Raw genomic sequence first — 13,722 nt, 5'->3', positions numbered from 1 at the left:
ACAAACATTAAACAGGCATTTTATTCAATAATCACATTATTATTTACTCAGAAGAAAACTCAACAGTCTCTACTCTTGGACTGAGTTTTTAAAACTGAGCTCATGGGGGCTACTAAGGGGCGGGGCCTGCTTGTTATTTAAATTAACTCAGTCTCTACCAATAGGATTGGTAATTTACCCATGTCGGACTCTCCTTCCAAGTGCAGTGGAGAACGGAAGTTGCCTTCGAAGTTAGAAACATAGAAGATTGACGGCAGAAAAAGACCTCATGGTCCATCTAGCCTGACCTTATACTATTTCCTGTATTATTTGACTGAAAGAGTAGTAGATGCTTGGAACAAACTTCCAGCAGACGTGTTGGTAAATCCACGGGAATTGAATTTAAACATGCCTGGGATAAACATATAGAAACATAGAAGATTGAGGGCAGAAAAAGACCTCCTGGTCCATCTAGTCTGCCCTTCTACTATTTCCTGTATTTTATCTTAGGATGGATCTATGTTTATCCCAGGCAGGTTTAAATTCAGGTCCTGTGGATTTACCAACCATGTCTGCTGGAAGTTTGTTCCAAGCATCTACTCCTCTTTCAGTCAAATAATATTTTCTCCCGTTGCTTCTGATCTTTCCCCCAACTAACCTCAGATTGTGCCCCCTTGTTCTTGGGTTCACTTTCCTATTAAAAACACTTCCCTCCTGGACCTTATTTAACCCTCTAACATATTTAAATGTTTCGATCATGTCCCCCCTTCTCCCTTCTGTCCTCCAGACTCTACAGATGGCGTTCATGAAGTCTTTCCTAAGTGGTGGGAAGCTTTCAAAGAAGAACCTGGACTGCCCTTTGTCAGAAATGGTGCAGGGCCTCCTGCTTGGGCAAGGGGAGGTTGGACTAGATGACCTACAAGGTCCCTTTCCCACTCTGTTATTCGGAACTTCCGTCTATTCTATTATTCCGTATTGGTTGTTTCCCATCTTGGAACATGTGGTTGAAGAGCTTCAACAAACCCGACAGCTCTGCCTATTTGTCCGTCCGAGAAAAAAAATTATTCCATTAAAGGTGACAAGGAAAGAAGCCTGGTTGTTTTCATTCCACATTTATTTATTTTCCCTTACCGTCTCAAAGGTGTTTCCCTATTGATACAAAGGTTAAGAGTCACAGACACAAGACAAATGGAAAAAGAGGAAATTAAAAAGAAAGCACTCCTTGTCTAAATACAAAGAAGAAGAAGAAAAACTCCACGCGGTAAACAGAAGTATGTTGTGTTTTGCAAAAAAAAAAAAAAACCAACACTTTTACAAACTCAAGACCAAAAAAAAAAAAGCTCTTTATATCGCCGAAACGCCTACAACTATATTTTTTTTAAAGTTTTGTATATAAAACCGGATCGTTTCAAAAGAGACCCATTTTAATGGGTTTGGATTTATTTTTTTTTTAACTTTTTTCTTTTTCTTTTTTTGCAATTCTGGAAACAAAAACAAAAAGAGTTTTACAAAAAAAACATTATCCAGACGTCTTGCAGATTTCAGAGGGTTTGTGTTTTTTCTTCGTTTTTTGCTTGTACATGATGAATAGCAATCGGGTCTCCTGAATTTAGGAGAGATACTATGATAGTTTATCTAATGTTCCTCACATGTCCTAGCTACTACAAACAGGAGTAAGGGGAGATGGGGGGGGGGGAGAAAGAGAGAGAGGAGGGAGAAGGAGCAAAGGAAAACCTGGAGTGTACTCTAACACAGTGTTTCCCCAACCTTGGCAAACTGAAGGTATTTGGACTTCAACTCCCAGAATTCCCCAGCCAGCAAATGCTGGCTGGGGAATTCTGGGAATTGAAGTCCAGATATCTTCAAGTGGCCAAGGTTGGCAAACACTGTTCTAATACACAATCAGGGTGGGGCTGCCAAGAAAAGGTGTTTTTTTTTTTAAAGTGTTGGAAGGGGGGCGGAACTTAAGCCCGTTCACCACGGATACGGCGGGCCAGCTGTATGTCTTTTGGCATGATAGTGACCCGCTTGGCATGGATGGCACACAGGTTGGTGTCCTCAAAGAGACCCACGAGGTAGGCCTCGCTGGCTTCCTAAAGGAGACAGAGAGGCACAGTTAGAAAAGGGATCGATCGTTACACCATCTAAGTCGGGATGGGATCAAAAATTACATTTTGCTATTTATTTATTTATTTATTTATTTATTATTTAGATTTGTATGCCGCCCCTCTCCGCAGACTCGGGGCGGCTCACAACAAAAGATTCCTAGAGCGGAGGCTTTTCCCCACCATTTCCGGCCCTGTTTCCTCCCAGGAGATTCCTAGAGAGGCCCCACAGAGGCTTCTCCCTGCCTTTTCTGGCCCTGTTTCCTCCCATGAAATTCCTAGAGAGGCCCCATGGAGACTTCTCCCCGCCTTTTCTGGCCGTTTCCTCCCAGGAGATTCCTCGAGAGGCCCCATGGAGACTTCTCCCCGCCTTTTCCGGCCGTTTCCTCCCAGGAGATTCCTAGAGAGGCCCCACAGAGGCTTTTCTGGCCCTGTTTCCTCCCAGGAGATTCCTAGAGAGGCCCCACGGAGGCTTCTCCCTGCCTTTTCCGGCCCTGTTTCCTCCCATGAAATTCCTAGAGAGGCCCCATAGAGACTTCTCCCCGCCTTTTCCGGCCGTTTCCTCCCAGGAGATTCCTAGAGAGGCCCCATGGAGACTTCTCCCCGCCTTTTCCGGCCGTTTCCTCCCAGGAGATTCCTAGAGAGGCCCCACAGAGGCTTTTCTGGCCCTGTTTCCTCCCAGGAGATTCCTAGAGAGGCCCCACGGAGGCTTCTCCCTGTCTTTTCCGGCCCTGTTTCCTCCCATGAAATTCCTAGAGAGGCCCCATAGAGACTTCTCCCTGCCTTTTCCGGCCGTTTCCTCCCAGGAGATTCCTAGAGAGGCCCCATGGAGGCTTCTCCCCGCCTTTTCCGGTCCTGTTTCCTCCCAGGAGATTCCTAGAGGGGCCCCACGGAGGCTTCTCCCTGCCTTTTCCGGCCCTGTTTCCTCCCAGGAGATTCCTAGAGAGGCCCCATAGAGACTTCTCCCCACCTTTTCCGGCCGTTTCCTCCCAGGAGATTCCTAGAGAGGCCCCATGGAGACTTCTCCCCGCCTTTTCCGGCCGTTTCCTCCCAGGAGATTCCTAGAGAGGCCCCATAGAGACTTCTCCCCGCCTTTTCCGGCCGTTTCCTCCCAGGAGATTCCTAGAGAGGCCCCATGGAGACTTCTCCCCGCCTTTTCCGGCCGTTTCCTCCCAGGAGATTCCTAGAGAGGCCCCACAGAGGCTTTTCCGGCCCTGTTTCCTCCCATGAAATTCCTAGAGAGGCCCCATAGAGACTTCTCCCTGCCTTTTCCGGCCGTTTCCTCCCAGGAGATTCCTAGAGAGGCCCCATGGAGGCTTCTCCCCGCCTTTTCCGGTCCTGTTTCCTCCCAGGAGATTCCTAGAGGGGCCCCACGGAGGCTTCTCCCTGCCTTTTCCGGCCCTGTTTCCTCCCAGGAGATTCCTAGAGAGGCCCCAAGGAGGCTTCTCCCTGCCTTTTCCGGTTACAGTTTCGGAGGCTCAGGTTTGTAAGTGGAAAATAGTTCTTGAGAAGAGGCAAAAAAAATTTGGACACCCAGTTCTTATCTAGAAAAGTTCGTAAGTAGAGGCGTTTGTAGGTAGAGGCACCACTGTAACTTGGAACTAAGGAGAAATTTCCTGACAGTCAGAACGTTGATCAGTGGAACAGCTTGCCTCCGCAGGTTGTGAATGCCCCAACACTGGAAACACACCCACCTGCAAAGCGCCGATGGCGGCACTCTGGAACCGCAGGTCTGTCTTGAAATCCTGAGCAATTTCACGGACCAGGCGCTGGAAGGGCAACTTCCGGATCAGCAACTCTGTGGATTTTTGATACCGCCGGATTTCTCGCAGGGCCACAGTGCCAGGCCTGGGTGGGATAACGCGGAAGTAAGTTTAATATGACTCTCACTTCCCCTCCAGAAACTCCCAGGATGCCCTGAGAATCAGAAACGCTCTTGGCACAGGAAAAGCCTGTAGAGATTCTCAAACAGCTATCAGGGTGTCCAGGGAGAAGGCATTATGAAATTCCCTGACATTCCCCTGTAACTTGCGATCTAGTTAAGGCGCGGTCATAGATGACGTCATACCAAACGGCTAAGCCGTGGAGAAATATCGGTAGCTGAGGAAGCAGGTTGTGGCCACAGTGATGCTCATTTTTGCTTGATTCTGCCAGGCAACACAATCTGGGTTTTTTACACGATTTTTCCCTGACTTTTAAACATTCTAATAGTTTGGTTTTCCCCCCTGATTTATTCCATTCTTTTCACAAATTCCCTGATATTTCCCGAACTGCTGATTTCTCTAATGATTCCCTGATTTCCCTGTTTTCCGGGTTTGCTGGACACCCTGCATCCAGGACTTTTGTTTGTTTTTTTCTTTCGAAGACGTTTCGCTTCTCATCCAAGAAGCTTCTTTTATTATTTATTATTATTATTTATTGGATTTGTATGCCGCCCCTCTCCGCAGACTCGGGGCGGCTAACAACAGCAGTAAAACAGTACAACAAAATCCAATACTAAACCCATTATATAAAAATCAATCATACATACAAACATACCATACATAAAATTGTGAAGGCCTAGGGGGAAAGTGTATCTTAGTTCCCCCATGCCTGGCGGCAGAGGTGGGTTTTGAGCAGCTTATGAAAGGCAAGGAGGGCGGGGGCAATTCTAATCTCTGGGGGGAGTTGGTTCCAGAGGATTGGGGCCACCACAGAGAAGGCTCTTCCTCTGGGTCCCGCCAAGTGATTAGATTAGATTAGATTTATTGGATTTATATGCCGCCCCTCTCCGCAACTCTGTGGGACCTAACTGGTCGCTGGGATTCGTGCGGCAGAAGGCGGTCCCTGAGATATTCTGGCCCGGTGCCATGAAGGGCTTTATAGGTCATAACCAACACTTTGAATTGTGACCGGAAACTGATCGGCAACCAATGCAGACTGCGGAGTGTTGGTCATAGTGGAAGGTATGAACTAGGAATCTATGTTGTGAATGTATGAATGAACGTAGATCGTTGATTCCCTACTATCCTGTCAGAAAACACCTTTGGGATTTCCACAAAAAGGTTATTAATGGTGGCAATCAAACAAAATGGCCACGCAAACTTCCCCAATGGACAAATAATTCTGGAGGGGTCTGGTTGGGTTGCAGGGCCTAAACTAGAGCCGCCCTCCCCAATTCCACCAAAAGGCTTAATCCAAATACCTGTAACGGTGAGGTTTTTTCACTCCACCGGTCGACGGTGCACTTTTTCGAGCAGCTTTCGTGGCCAGCTGCTTTCGTGGCGCTTTCCCGCCAGTGGATTTACGGGCAGTCTGCTTGGTACGGGCCATTCTGGAAGTTTCTTAGTATACAAAACCTCTGCTAACGAAAAAAAGAAAAAAAGGACCCTTCATTATAAGACAATAACATACTTCCAACATGTTCCTGTTTTAAAACAGAATAGTAAGAAGCCCGACAATTTTCAAATATTTATCTTGAGGTTGAAAGTCAACTTGCTTTTTTGGAAAACAGCCTGCTTACCAAAAAAATGTATTTATAATTAGAAAAAAATAAGAGAAAGGGGGGAAAAATCCTTCCAATGTTTCAAAAAAAACCTTTCTTATATTGGCAACCAACACCTGTGGACAATGTGAGTTTTTTTAAACAACAGTCTGTTTCTTTCAACACACGGTACTTATATTATTTCAGGAGTTTCTTCTGTAAACTAATGTAAAAGATCCCATATTATTTTCCTGACTCTTTACAAATCACTCAACTTCAGAAAAAGTGATATTCTGAGTTCTGGACATTGCAGGAGAGGTTTTATCTCTCCTCCTATTCTAAAACAACTCATAAGGCTAAGTAGTCCTTGATTTATGACTGTTATTATGAGTGTAAATCATAAATGACAATAATTGAGCCCAGAATTATAGTTGTTAAGTTGCCAGGGTCATAAATCAAGGCGTGTGACTAGAAGCAGCAGTTTTTGAAGCAGTTGTTAAACAAATGCAGCAGCTGTTAAATGGATCAATTTTATCCAATGGGTGGGGTTTGGGTTTTTTTGCTGAAAATCAGAAGCACCAGAAACCAGCAAAAATGTGGAAAATTAGTTATGCGACCTCAGGATGCTGCGAATATGAACCCGTTGCCAAACACTGAAATGCAATCCTGCGATTGCAGCCCCCTCCCATTGTAATTTCAAAATTGGGGTGCTAAGTAGCTTTTGTGGGTCCATCATAACAGTCACTAACTAACTGGTCGTAAATCGAGGACTACTGGTATTGTAATACCACAAGGCACGCCTACAGTCTTTGGATCCGAGTAGGATCCACCGGACATCCTGGACCACATTTAAAAAGTTTTGGGGGTTTTTTAAGTGGATGCTACAAAGCAGTTTTGGAGAAGAATGATTTTATTGAGATGGTGTTTGTCCCAAGATTTTTTAAAAATGGTGCTGGATCTGTTTAGATTAGAAAAATCGGATTACAGTTTGCTCTACTTTTGTACTGTGTGTTGGTAGCGTCTCTAATGTTGTAAGACACTTGTGCTCTGATTGAAGTGGCACAGAAGGTGCAGTAAATACAGGTACTCCTTGACTTACAACAGTTCATTTAGTGACCCTTCAGTTACAACAGCACTGAAAAAAGTGACTTATGACTGTTTTTCACACTTATGACCGCTGCAGCTGGCCACATGATCAACATCCATCCGTTTGACATCCGACTCATATTTATGACGGTTGCAATGTTCCAGGGTCATGTGATCCCCTTTTGCGACCTTCTGACAAGCCCCAGATTCACTTAACAATCTATTTATTTATTGATTGATTGATTGATCTCCGTAGACTCGGGGCGGCTCACAACAACAATAGAAAACAGTTCGTAACAAATCTAATAATTTTAACGATGAAAAAAGAAAACATTAAAATCCCCGTTATTAAAACATACATATACACAGACATACCATACTTAAATTGTATAGGCCCAGGGGAGATGATTCAATCCCCCCATGCCTGACGGCAAAGGTGGGTTTTAAGGAGTTTACGAAAGGCAGGGAGGGTGGGGGCAGTTCTAATCTCCGGGGGGAGCTGGTTCCAGAGGGTCGGGGCCGCCACAGAGAAGGCTCTTATCACTAGCTAAAGAACTGCAGTGATTCACTTAACAACCGTGGCAAGGAAGGTCGTAAAATGGGGCAAAACTCACTCAGCACTTAATGTCTCACATAACAACAAAAAATTTGTGGCTCCATTGTGGTTGTAAATCGAGGACTTCCTGTAAAATAAGGATTAATGTACTGGCAGACAATAACTTTGCTGTCCAAGCCAACCTCTTAAATAAGGATAAAATATTTAAAATACATAAAAACCCAGTTCTGGATTCGTGTTTTCTTGTCACGCAGTAACTTTTAATGAAGAGGCCACAAACATTTTTTTTAAATAAATTTCATTAAAAGTGAATAAGAGTTCCTAGTAATAAATGAAACAGCTATTAAGATAGGATCAGGGACAAAAACGAGGAAGAGAAAAAGAAATAAAATCTCGGCAGCCTCGTAATTAATACCTATAAATTATTTAAGAGATACAAGTATTTTGGGCCTCTCAGGGCCACTGGACTTTAACTCCCAGAATTCCTATTTAGAAGCTCCATCCCAAATAAACGGCTTGGAATTCTGGGAGTTGAAGTAGAACCTTATACCGAGCCGGCTGGGTCGCGCGAGACTAGAGAAGACTCCACGTCCCGGAGGCCTTTGCGCAAACAGTTTCGGCTAATTGGCTGTTCTGAACGTTAGGAACACCAAACCTACCCCCGCCCACTCCAGAACGCACGTACGCCGCGGAGCTTTTCTTTCCCACTGGGCAGCGCGCGGCCACCCAATCGCTTTCTAGCCCGGGCTCACTAAAGAGCAGAAGGTGGGGGCGGGATGGCTTCAAAGGCTCCAGGCAGACTGACACAGATCGGGCACCAATCAGCCTCTACCTTTCCAACCTATCACGACCGCGACCGTAATCGTCGCCCTTTCGACCAATCTCCGGTTGAGGCACACGGAAGGCGGGATTTCAGCTCTACGGGTGTGTGGGGGGGAATCAAGAAATAAACGCATCGCCTCAAACGACCTCAACTTTTTAATGCGTCCCCTTTTTTTTTGCCCCCCCCCCACACCGTCGAAAAGGGACTAACGGAAAAGGCGGCGGTGGGGCTTACCTCAGCTCGTCCGCCTCGCGCTTCTGCGACCGTGAGAGCGCTGGGTCGTGTCGCGGCCGCGCTGCCTCCTCGCCGACTTCCCGCCTTTCCCGCCTGCCCCCACAGAAAATGGCGGGTTCCAGGGCCAGGCTTTTTAACCATCATGCACCGCGGCTGGAGAAGGAGGTGGGAAGGGGAGGGTCAGCTGAGGTGAATATGGCGCGTAGACCGCCATCTTGGGCCCGGGCGGATTTGGCGGTAGTCACAAGATTTTATAATTTTATAAAATAAATTTATAAATAGATTTTATAAATTTAGCCCGGAGGGAAGAGGACGCAGAAGGACCCCGCTCGGAAACGTTGCCTTCCTGAGGGGAATTTATTTATTTTATTTATTATATTTGTCAAACAAGTATAGAGTTATAATTTGTATTAACATAACAAAGTATAAAGAAGGATAAAAAGGATAATAGGACAGAAGGATGGTAGGCACAATGGTGCGCTTATGCACGCCCCTTACAGACCCCTTAGAAAAGGGGAGAGGTCAGCAGTAGATAAAATTTCTTGATCTATTTCTTCCGTATCTGTGTTTTATATCTCTTATTTTATTTGATTCGACTTCTGTGCCATCCAATCCCAATGGGACTTTTCCCCTTTTTATGCTTCTATATTAGATATCTACGGTATCTAGGTGCACTATAAAGGGCTATCTAAGCAGTGGGTGTATATATATGGGCGGTCCTCGATTTAGTGACTGACCAAAATGGAAAAAAGAGACACAACCATTTTTTTCATACTTATGACCGTTGGTGCATCCCCATGGTCATGGGCCAAATTCTAGATGCTTGGCAACTGACTCATACTTACAACAGTTGCAATGGCGTTATTGGATTCCCCTTTTGTGTCCTGACAAACCAAGTCTAACTGTAGTGATTCACTGACCTATAACAAGAAAGGTCGTAAAAGGGAGTAAACTCACTTAAGAACCATCTCGCTTAGCAACATAAATTTTGAGATCAATTGTGGACCGCAGGTTGAGGACGTGTATGGATGGTCCTGCACTTATGGTCATTTTTTAAAATATATTCCACCTTTTTAAAAAAATTAAAACCACTCAAGGCTGCAAACTTATCTAATACAGTACTGCTGTCTGCTCAGATTTTCTCACAACCCATCACCTTGTGAGGTGGCTTGGGCTGAGAATGATGGGCCCAAAGACACCTAATGGACTCTTATAGATGTCTGGCTTGTCTTAACCGCTGGACCAAAATACAAAGTGATTTATGACCAGTCCTTACCCTCAAAACTCTTGCAGAAAAGTTTGGGGCGGGGGGGTTTATTAGCCAGATTCATCTTTGCTCATATTTCCTATCTGCTATTGGTAATCTTATGATTTATCACTTATTTGCACTTTATACTAATGATTGTAACTATGATTTATGGTACATGACCTCTCCATCATTCCAAGGTGGGTCAAATAAGGACCCAGATTTTGGGGGGCAATAGGTTGACTCTGTAAACAGTTTAGAGATGTAAACTGTTTTGTATGTGTATACACTGAGTTGCTGCACTGGAGACAAAATCCTTGTGTGTCCAATCACACTTGGCCAATAAAGGATTCCATTCTATTAAGGGAAAAGGCGGTATGTAAATGCAGTCAATAAGTAATTTATCAATCTCTTAATACATCAAAAGAGTTACTGTGCCATATATGCAGACTTAGTCTTATGCACAATGTTTCCACACAGGTTGCAACATCTTTTATTAAATGTTCAGTGCATTTGACAATGTTTGAACAAAGAAGTCAGAAGTGGGTATAAAGTAAACAATCCTGCAACAGGAAAGTTAGGAGCAGTGGGGAAGAAAGAATAATGCATATTTTCAAGTTAAGATGTTTTAGGATTTTAAAATTGTAGTCAAAGGTTACTTTGCATCTGGTTTCGTCATATATTGGAAGCTTTTATTTAATTTGACTTCTATGCCGCCCAATCCCGAAGGACTTGTGTACAATGAAAGCAAACATTTGATGAATCTTCCACTTTTCCTATTTTTCAGTAATTCTTTTTTCAATTACTGGCCAATAATGCAAGTATTAAAAAAAAAAACCCCACAAAGAAAGCCATATTTGCATGCAGCATATATTGAAAACAGAAGGCAGATGTGTCAGGTGTTGCAGACTTAATTCACACCCAAACACTGAATTAGAGCACAAGTTCTTCCATCCGACCTTGATCAAGTTGGCATCCAGCGCAAAGTTTTCAGAGAACTGCCAGGTGTCAGACAACATTTCAGCAGCTCCCGTCATCGAGCGATTTGCCAAGATGAGCAAAACAGATTTTTTTTCTTGAACTACCAAATGATGAATTTTGTTTTAAAAAACCTGCAAAGTATAAGGAAAAGTTAGTCATTGTTTTCCCTAAAGTACCACGTCTTTCTGCAAAATACTTTTAATGTCCTGCAAACTTGAACAAGTTAGCTGGCAATATGTGCTCCATTTTTAGATATGGGCTAGCTAAGATGAGGTTTTATGGTGGGGACAGAGCCCCACTCAGATATCAAAATATTAGTTATTAAAAATATTTCATGCAAGTCTCAATTTATATGAACTGAGAAATCATAAATCCCAGGTTATGGGTTGTAGCTTCATAAATACTAGTTTTATGTATGGAATGCGTGTGTTGCATGGTTTTTTAAATGAGGGGTTTTTAGATGTTTGTTAATATTAGATTTGTTTACATTGTCACACTGTTTTATTATTGTGAGCCGCCCCGTGTTGTAATCATAGGTTTATAGGCACTGAACTTTAGGAATAAAATATTGCTGAAGAGTGATATTTTGGCCTAATGGGTGCTGTATAAAACCTTAATTCTTCCTCTATTGAAAGGAACCAAAATCCAGGCTGAATAAGCAAGTTGCAGAATCCATGACCATGTGGATATACAGCATGAAGAAAACCTATAGCTAACTTCCATATAAGGAAATATATGCCTTTCTCTCGTTTCTTTGCCAATCACCAGTAACCACACAATCCAGGAAAAGGCAAAGAATGGAGCCTCCCTTAATTATCTATAGGGAAGTCACAAGGAGATTGCCTTATATGGTGCATGACTGAATGGTAGTTGGGGGATGGCTTAATGTATGTGGCGTTTGCGAATTGGTTATTCTGTACCACATGTCAGGAAAAGTAAAATACAATAAAAGGAGCGATCTTGATTTAACAGAGGTCGTCTCATCGACAAAACTTTCTCTCTGTCGCTTCATTCTGATGTGGCAATTATGGCATGCTGTGCCTCCCTAGAGGTCGACCTACTGGGGGAGGGCTGCATGCCTTCAGCCCCGAGTCTTCGGAGAGGGGCGGCATATAAATATTATTATTATTATTATTATTATTATTATTATTATTATTATTATTACTATCTAAAACAAAAGGTTCTTTAGAATGAAGGATTGCTAATATTTGTAGCTATTTTTGCAAATAACATTAAAAGTAATCATGATTATTTAAGATAGAAGCTATTTAGAAAAAAACAAGATAGCCTTCCTAGGCTTCAGATCTACAGTACATAGACAAAGCCATCTAGAAATTTTCCAAGCCAATGTTAATAAAAGATCCATGCCAAATCAGTCTTCTGAGAAAAGTGTTTTCTGTACACCTGTAGAGAAAAATGTTTCCTCTTTTTCTATGAAAAAGGATTGGTGCAACTGGGACTGTTTGAGAATTTCGTCCCTATATGTTGTCATCCCCATAGGATGGTGGTGATGGCTAACCTTTTTTGGCCCGCGTGTCAAAAGTGTGCGCTAGCACATGCCCACACCCATGTTCTTCCCCACGTGTGTGCACAACCCATGCTGCCACCTACGCACATGTGCATAACCCCCCACATACATGCGCACAGGTGTCGCAACAGATTCCTAAAGCTGGGGACAGCGAAAAACAGCTAAATGGGTCAACGGAAAGTTGGGAAACAAACTTCCCAAACAGCTTCCCTGGAGCCTGGGGAGAGCGAAAACGGTCAACGGCCAAAAATCTGCTGGCCAGCGTAAGCATGCACACTGGAGCTGACATAGAGGGCAATGCCTTGTGTGTCATAAGTTCACCATCATGGTGCCAGGGGCTCCAGGCCCATCATTCTTTACCGCAGATACTTTTTAGACACAGGCCTGTTGTAATCATAGGTTTTTAAGCACTGAAATTTGGAATGGAATATTGCTGAAGAGTGATATTCTAGCCTAATTGGGTGCTGAATAAAACCTTATTCTTCCTCTATAAAAAGCAGCAAAATCCAGGCTGAATAAGCAAGTTGCAGGATCCATGACCATGTGGAAATACAACATGAAGAAAACCTATAGCAAACTTCCATATAAGGAAATATATGCCTTACTCTCATTCCTTTGAACACACAATCCAGGAAAAGGCAAAGAATGGAGCTTCCGTTAATTACCTATAGGGAAGTCACAAGGAGATTGCCTTATATGGTGCAGGAGTGAATGGTAGTAGGGGGATGGCTTAATGTATGTGGCGTTCGCGAATTGGTTATTCTGTACCACATGTCAGGAAAAGTGAAATACAATAAAAAGAAGAGATCTTGATACATTCGAGGTTGTCTCATCGAGAAAACCTTCTCTCTGTCGCTTCATTCTGATGTGGCAATCATGGCATACTGTGCCTCCCTACAGGTTGACCCACTGGGGGAGGGCAGTTTGCCTTCACAGGCCTTTCTGATTTTACCTCTGTTGCCTTTTGAGCTGCTAGCCCATGCCTACACGATCCTTACGCCAAAGCTGCTTTGATGGCCTTAATTATTTTGTTCACTTTGGCATCATCATCCACAAAGCCATCTCCGTTCTAGAGAAAAGAAGGAAAGGTTTAGTTCTGCTGTGTAAACGACACGAGGAAGTGGCTGCAGTCAGGGTGTCCAGCATTTTGAAATCCCCTGATGTCTCCCTGACATTTCCCTGTAACTTGCGATCTAGCGGTCGCAGATGACGTCATACTAAACAGCTAAGCCGTGGAGAAATATCAGTAGCTGAGGAAGCAAGTTGTTGCCACAGTTATGCTCATTTTTGCTTGACTCTGCCAGGCAGCACCATCTGTTTTTTTTTTTACATTATTTTCTCCTGACTTTTAAATATTTTTTTTAATTTTTTTTTAATATAAAGTTTATTAAATATAAATATAAAATCACACAACTACAATACATATAATACAACACAGCGTACACACAATTGAAATAGAGAGAAGAAAAAGGTGTGAAATGGAGAAAAATAAAAATGAAGCGCTCTGCTTTATCAATTACATTTTGATGTCGTTATTTACATTTGAACTACTCTAAGAGTAGTACATTTAATGTGCAGCTTAAGTCTAGTCCTTTTATTACTTTATTATACATCAATTGCATATATACATTTCCAATTCTTCATAACATTTCATCATTCATATATCTATCCTTCAATGGTATAATGGTGCTATTATATCTTAATGTGTATAAATTGTAATT

General features: G+C 43.1%; 2 protein-coding genes across 3 annotated transcripts in view; both read right to left on the bottom strand.

The window, feature by feature from the left end:
• Positions 1-1,075: 1,075 nt before the first annotated feature.
• Positions 1,076-8,385, bottom strand: LOC139173861 (histone H3.3A). 2 transcript variants are annotated; one of them, XM_070763722.1, is made up of 4 exons: positions 8,247-8,385; positions 5,269-5,427; positions 3,779-3,932; positions 1,076-2,072 (listed from the first exon to the last, which is right to left on the bottom strand). In XM_070763722.1, the coding sequence occupies exons 2-4, from the start codon at positions 5,394-5,396 to the stop codon at positions 1,944-1,946; spliced, it is 411 nt and encodes a 136-aa protein (XP_070619823.1). In that variant the 5' UTR covers positions 5,397-5,427; positions 8,247-8,385; the 3' UTR covers positions 1,076-1,943. The 2 variants fall into 2 exon arrangements, with proteins under 2 accessions (XP_070619823.1, XP_070619824.1); XM_070763723.1 differs by having other exon boundaries at positions 5,269-5,424; positions 8,247-8,359.
• A 1,576-nt stretch (positions 8,386-9,961) lies between these two features.
• The window catches only part of SELENOW (selenoprotein W), a 10,200-nt gene continuing 6,439 nt past the window's right edge, over positions 9,962-13,722 (bottom strand). Inside the window, exons 5-6 of the mRNA XM_070764076.1 lie at positions 12,954-13,070; positions 9,962-10,604 (exon numbers count right to left, since the gene is read on the bottom strand). Of these exons, the coding sequence (XP_070620177.1) occupies positions 12,996-13,070 (75 nt within the window). The 3' untranslated portion in view covers positions 9,962-10,604; positions 12,954-12,995. The remainder of the gene's footprint in view (positions 10,605-12,953; positions 13,071-13,722) is intronic.

The sequence above is a fragment of the Erythrolamprus reginae genome, chromosome 11, assembly GCF_031021105.1.
Source record: "Erythrolamprus reginae isolate rEryReg1 chromosome 11, rEryReg1.hap1, whole genome shotgun sequence".
NCBI lineage: Eukaryota > Metazoa > Chordata > Lepidosauria > Squamata > Dipsadidae > Erythrolamprus > Erythrolamprus reginae.
Note: the sequence above shows the minus strand (reverse complement) of the source record. Positions and strands in the feature narration are given on the sequence as shown.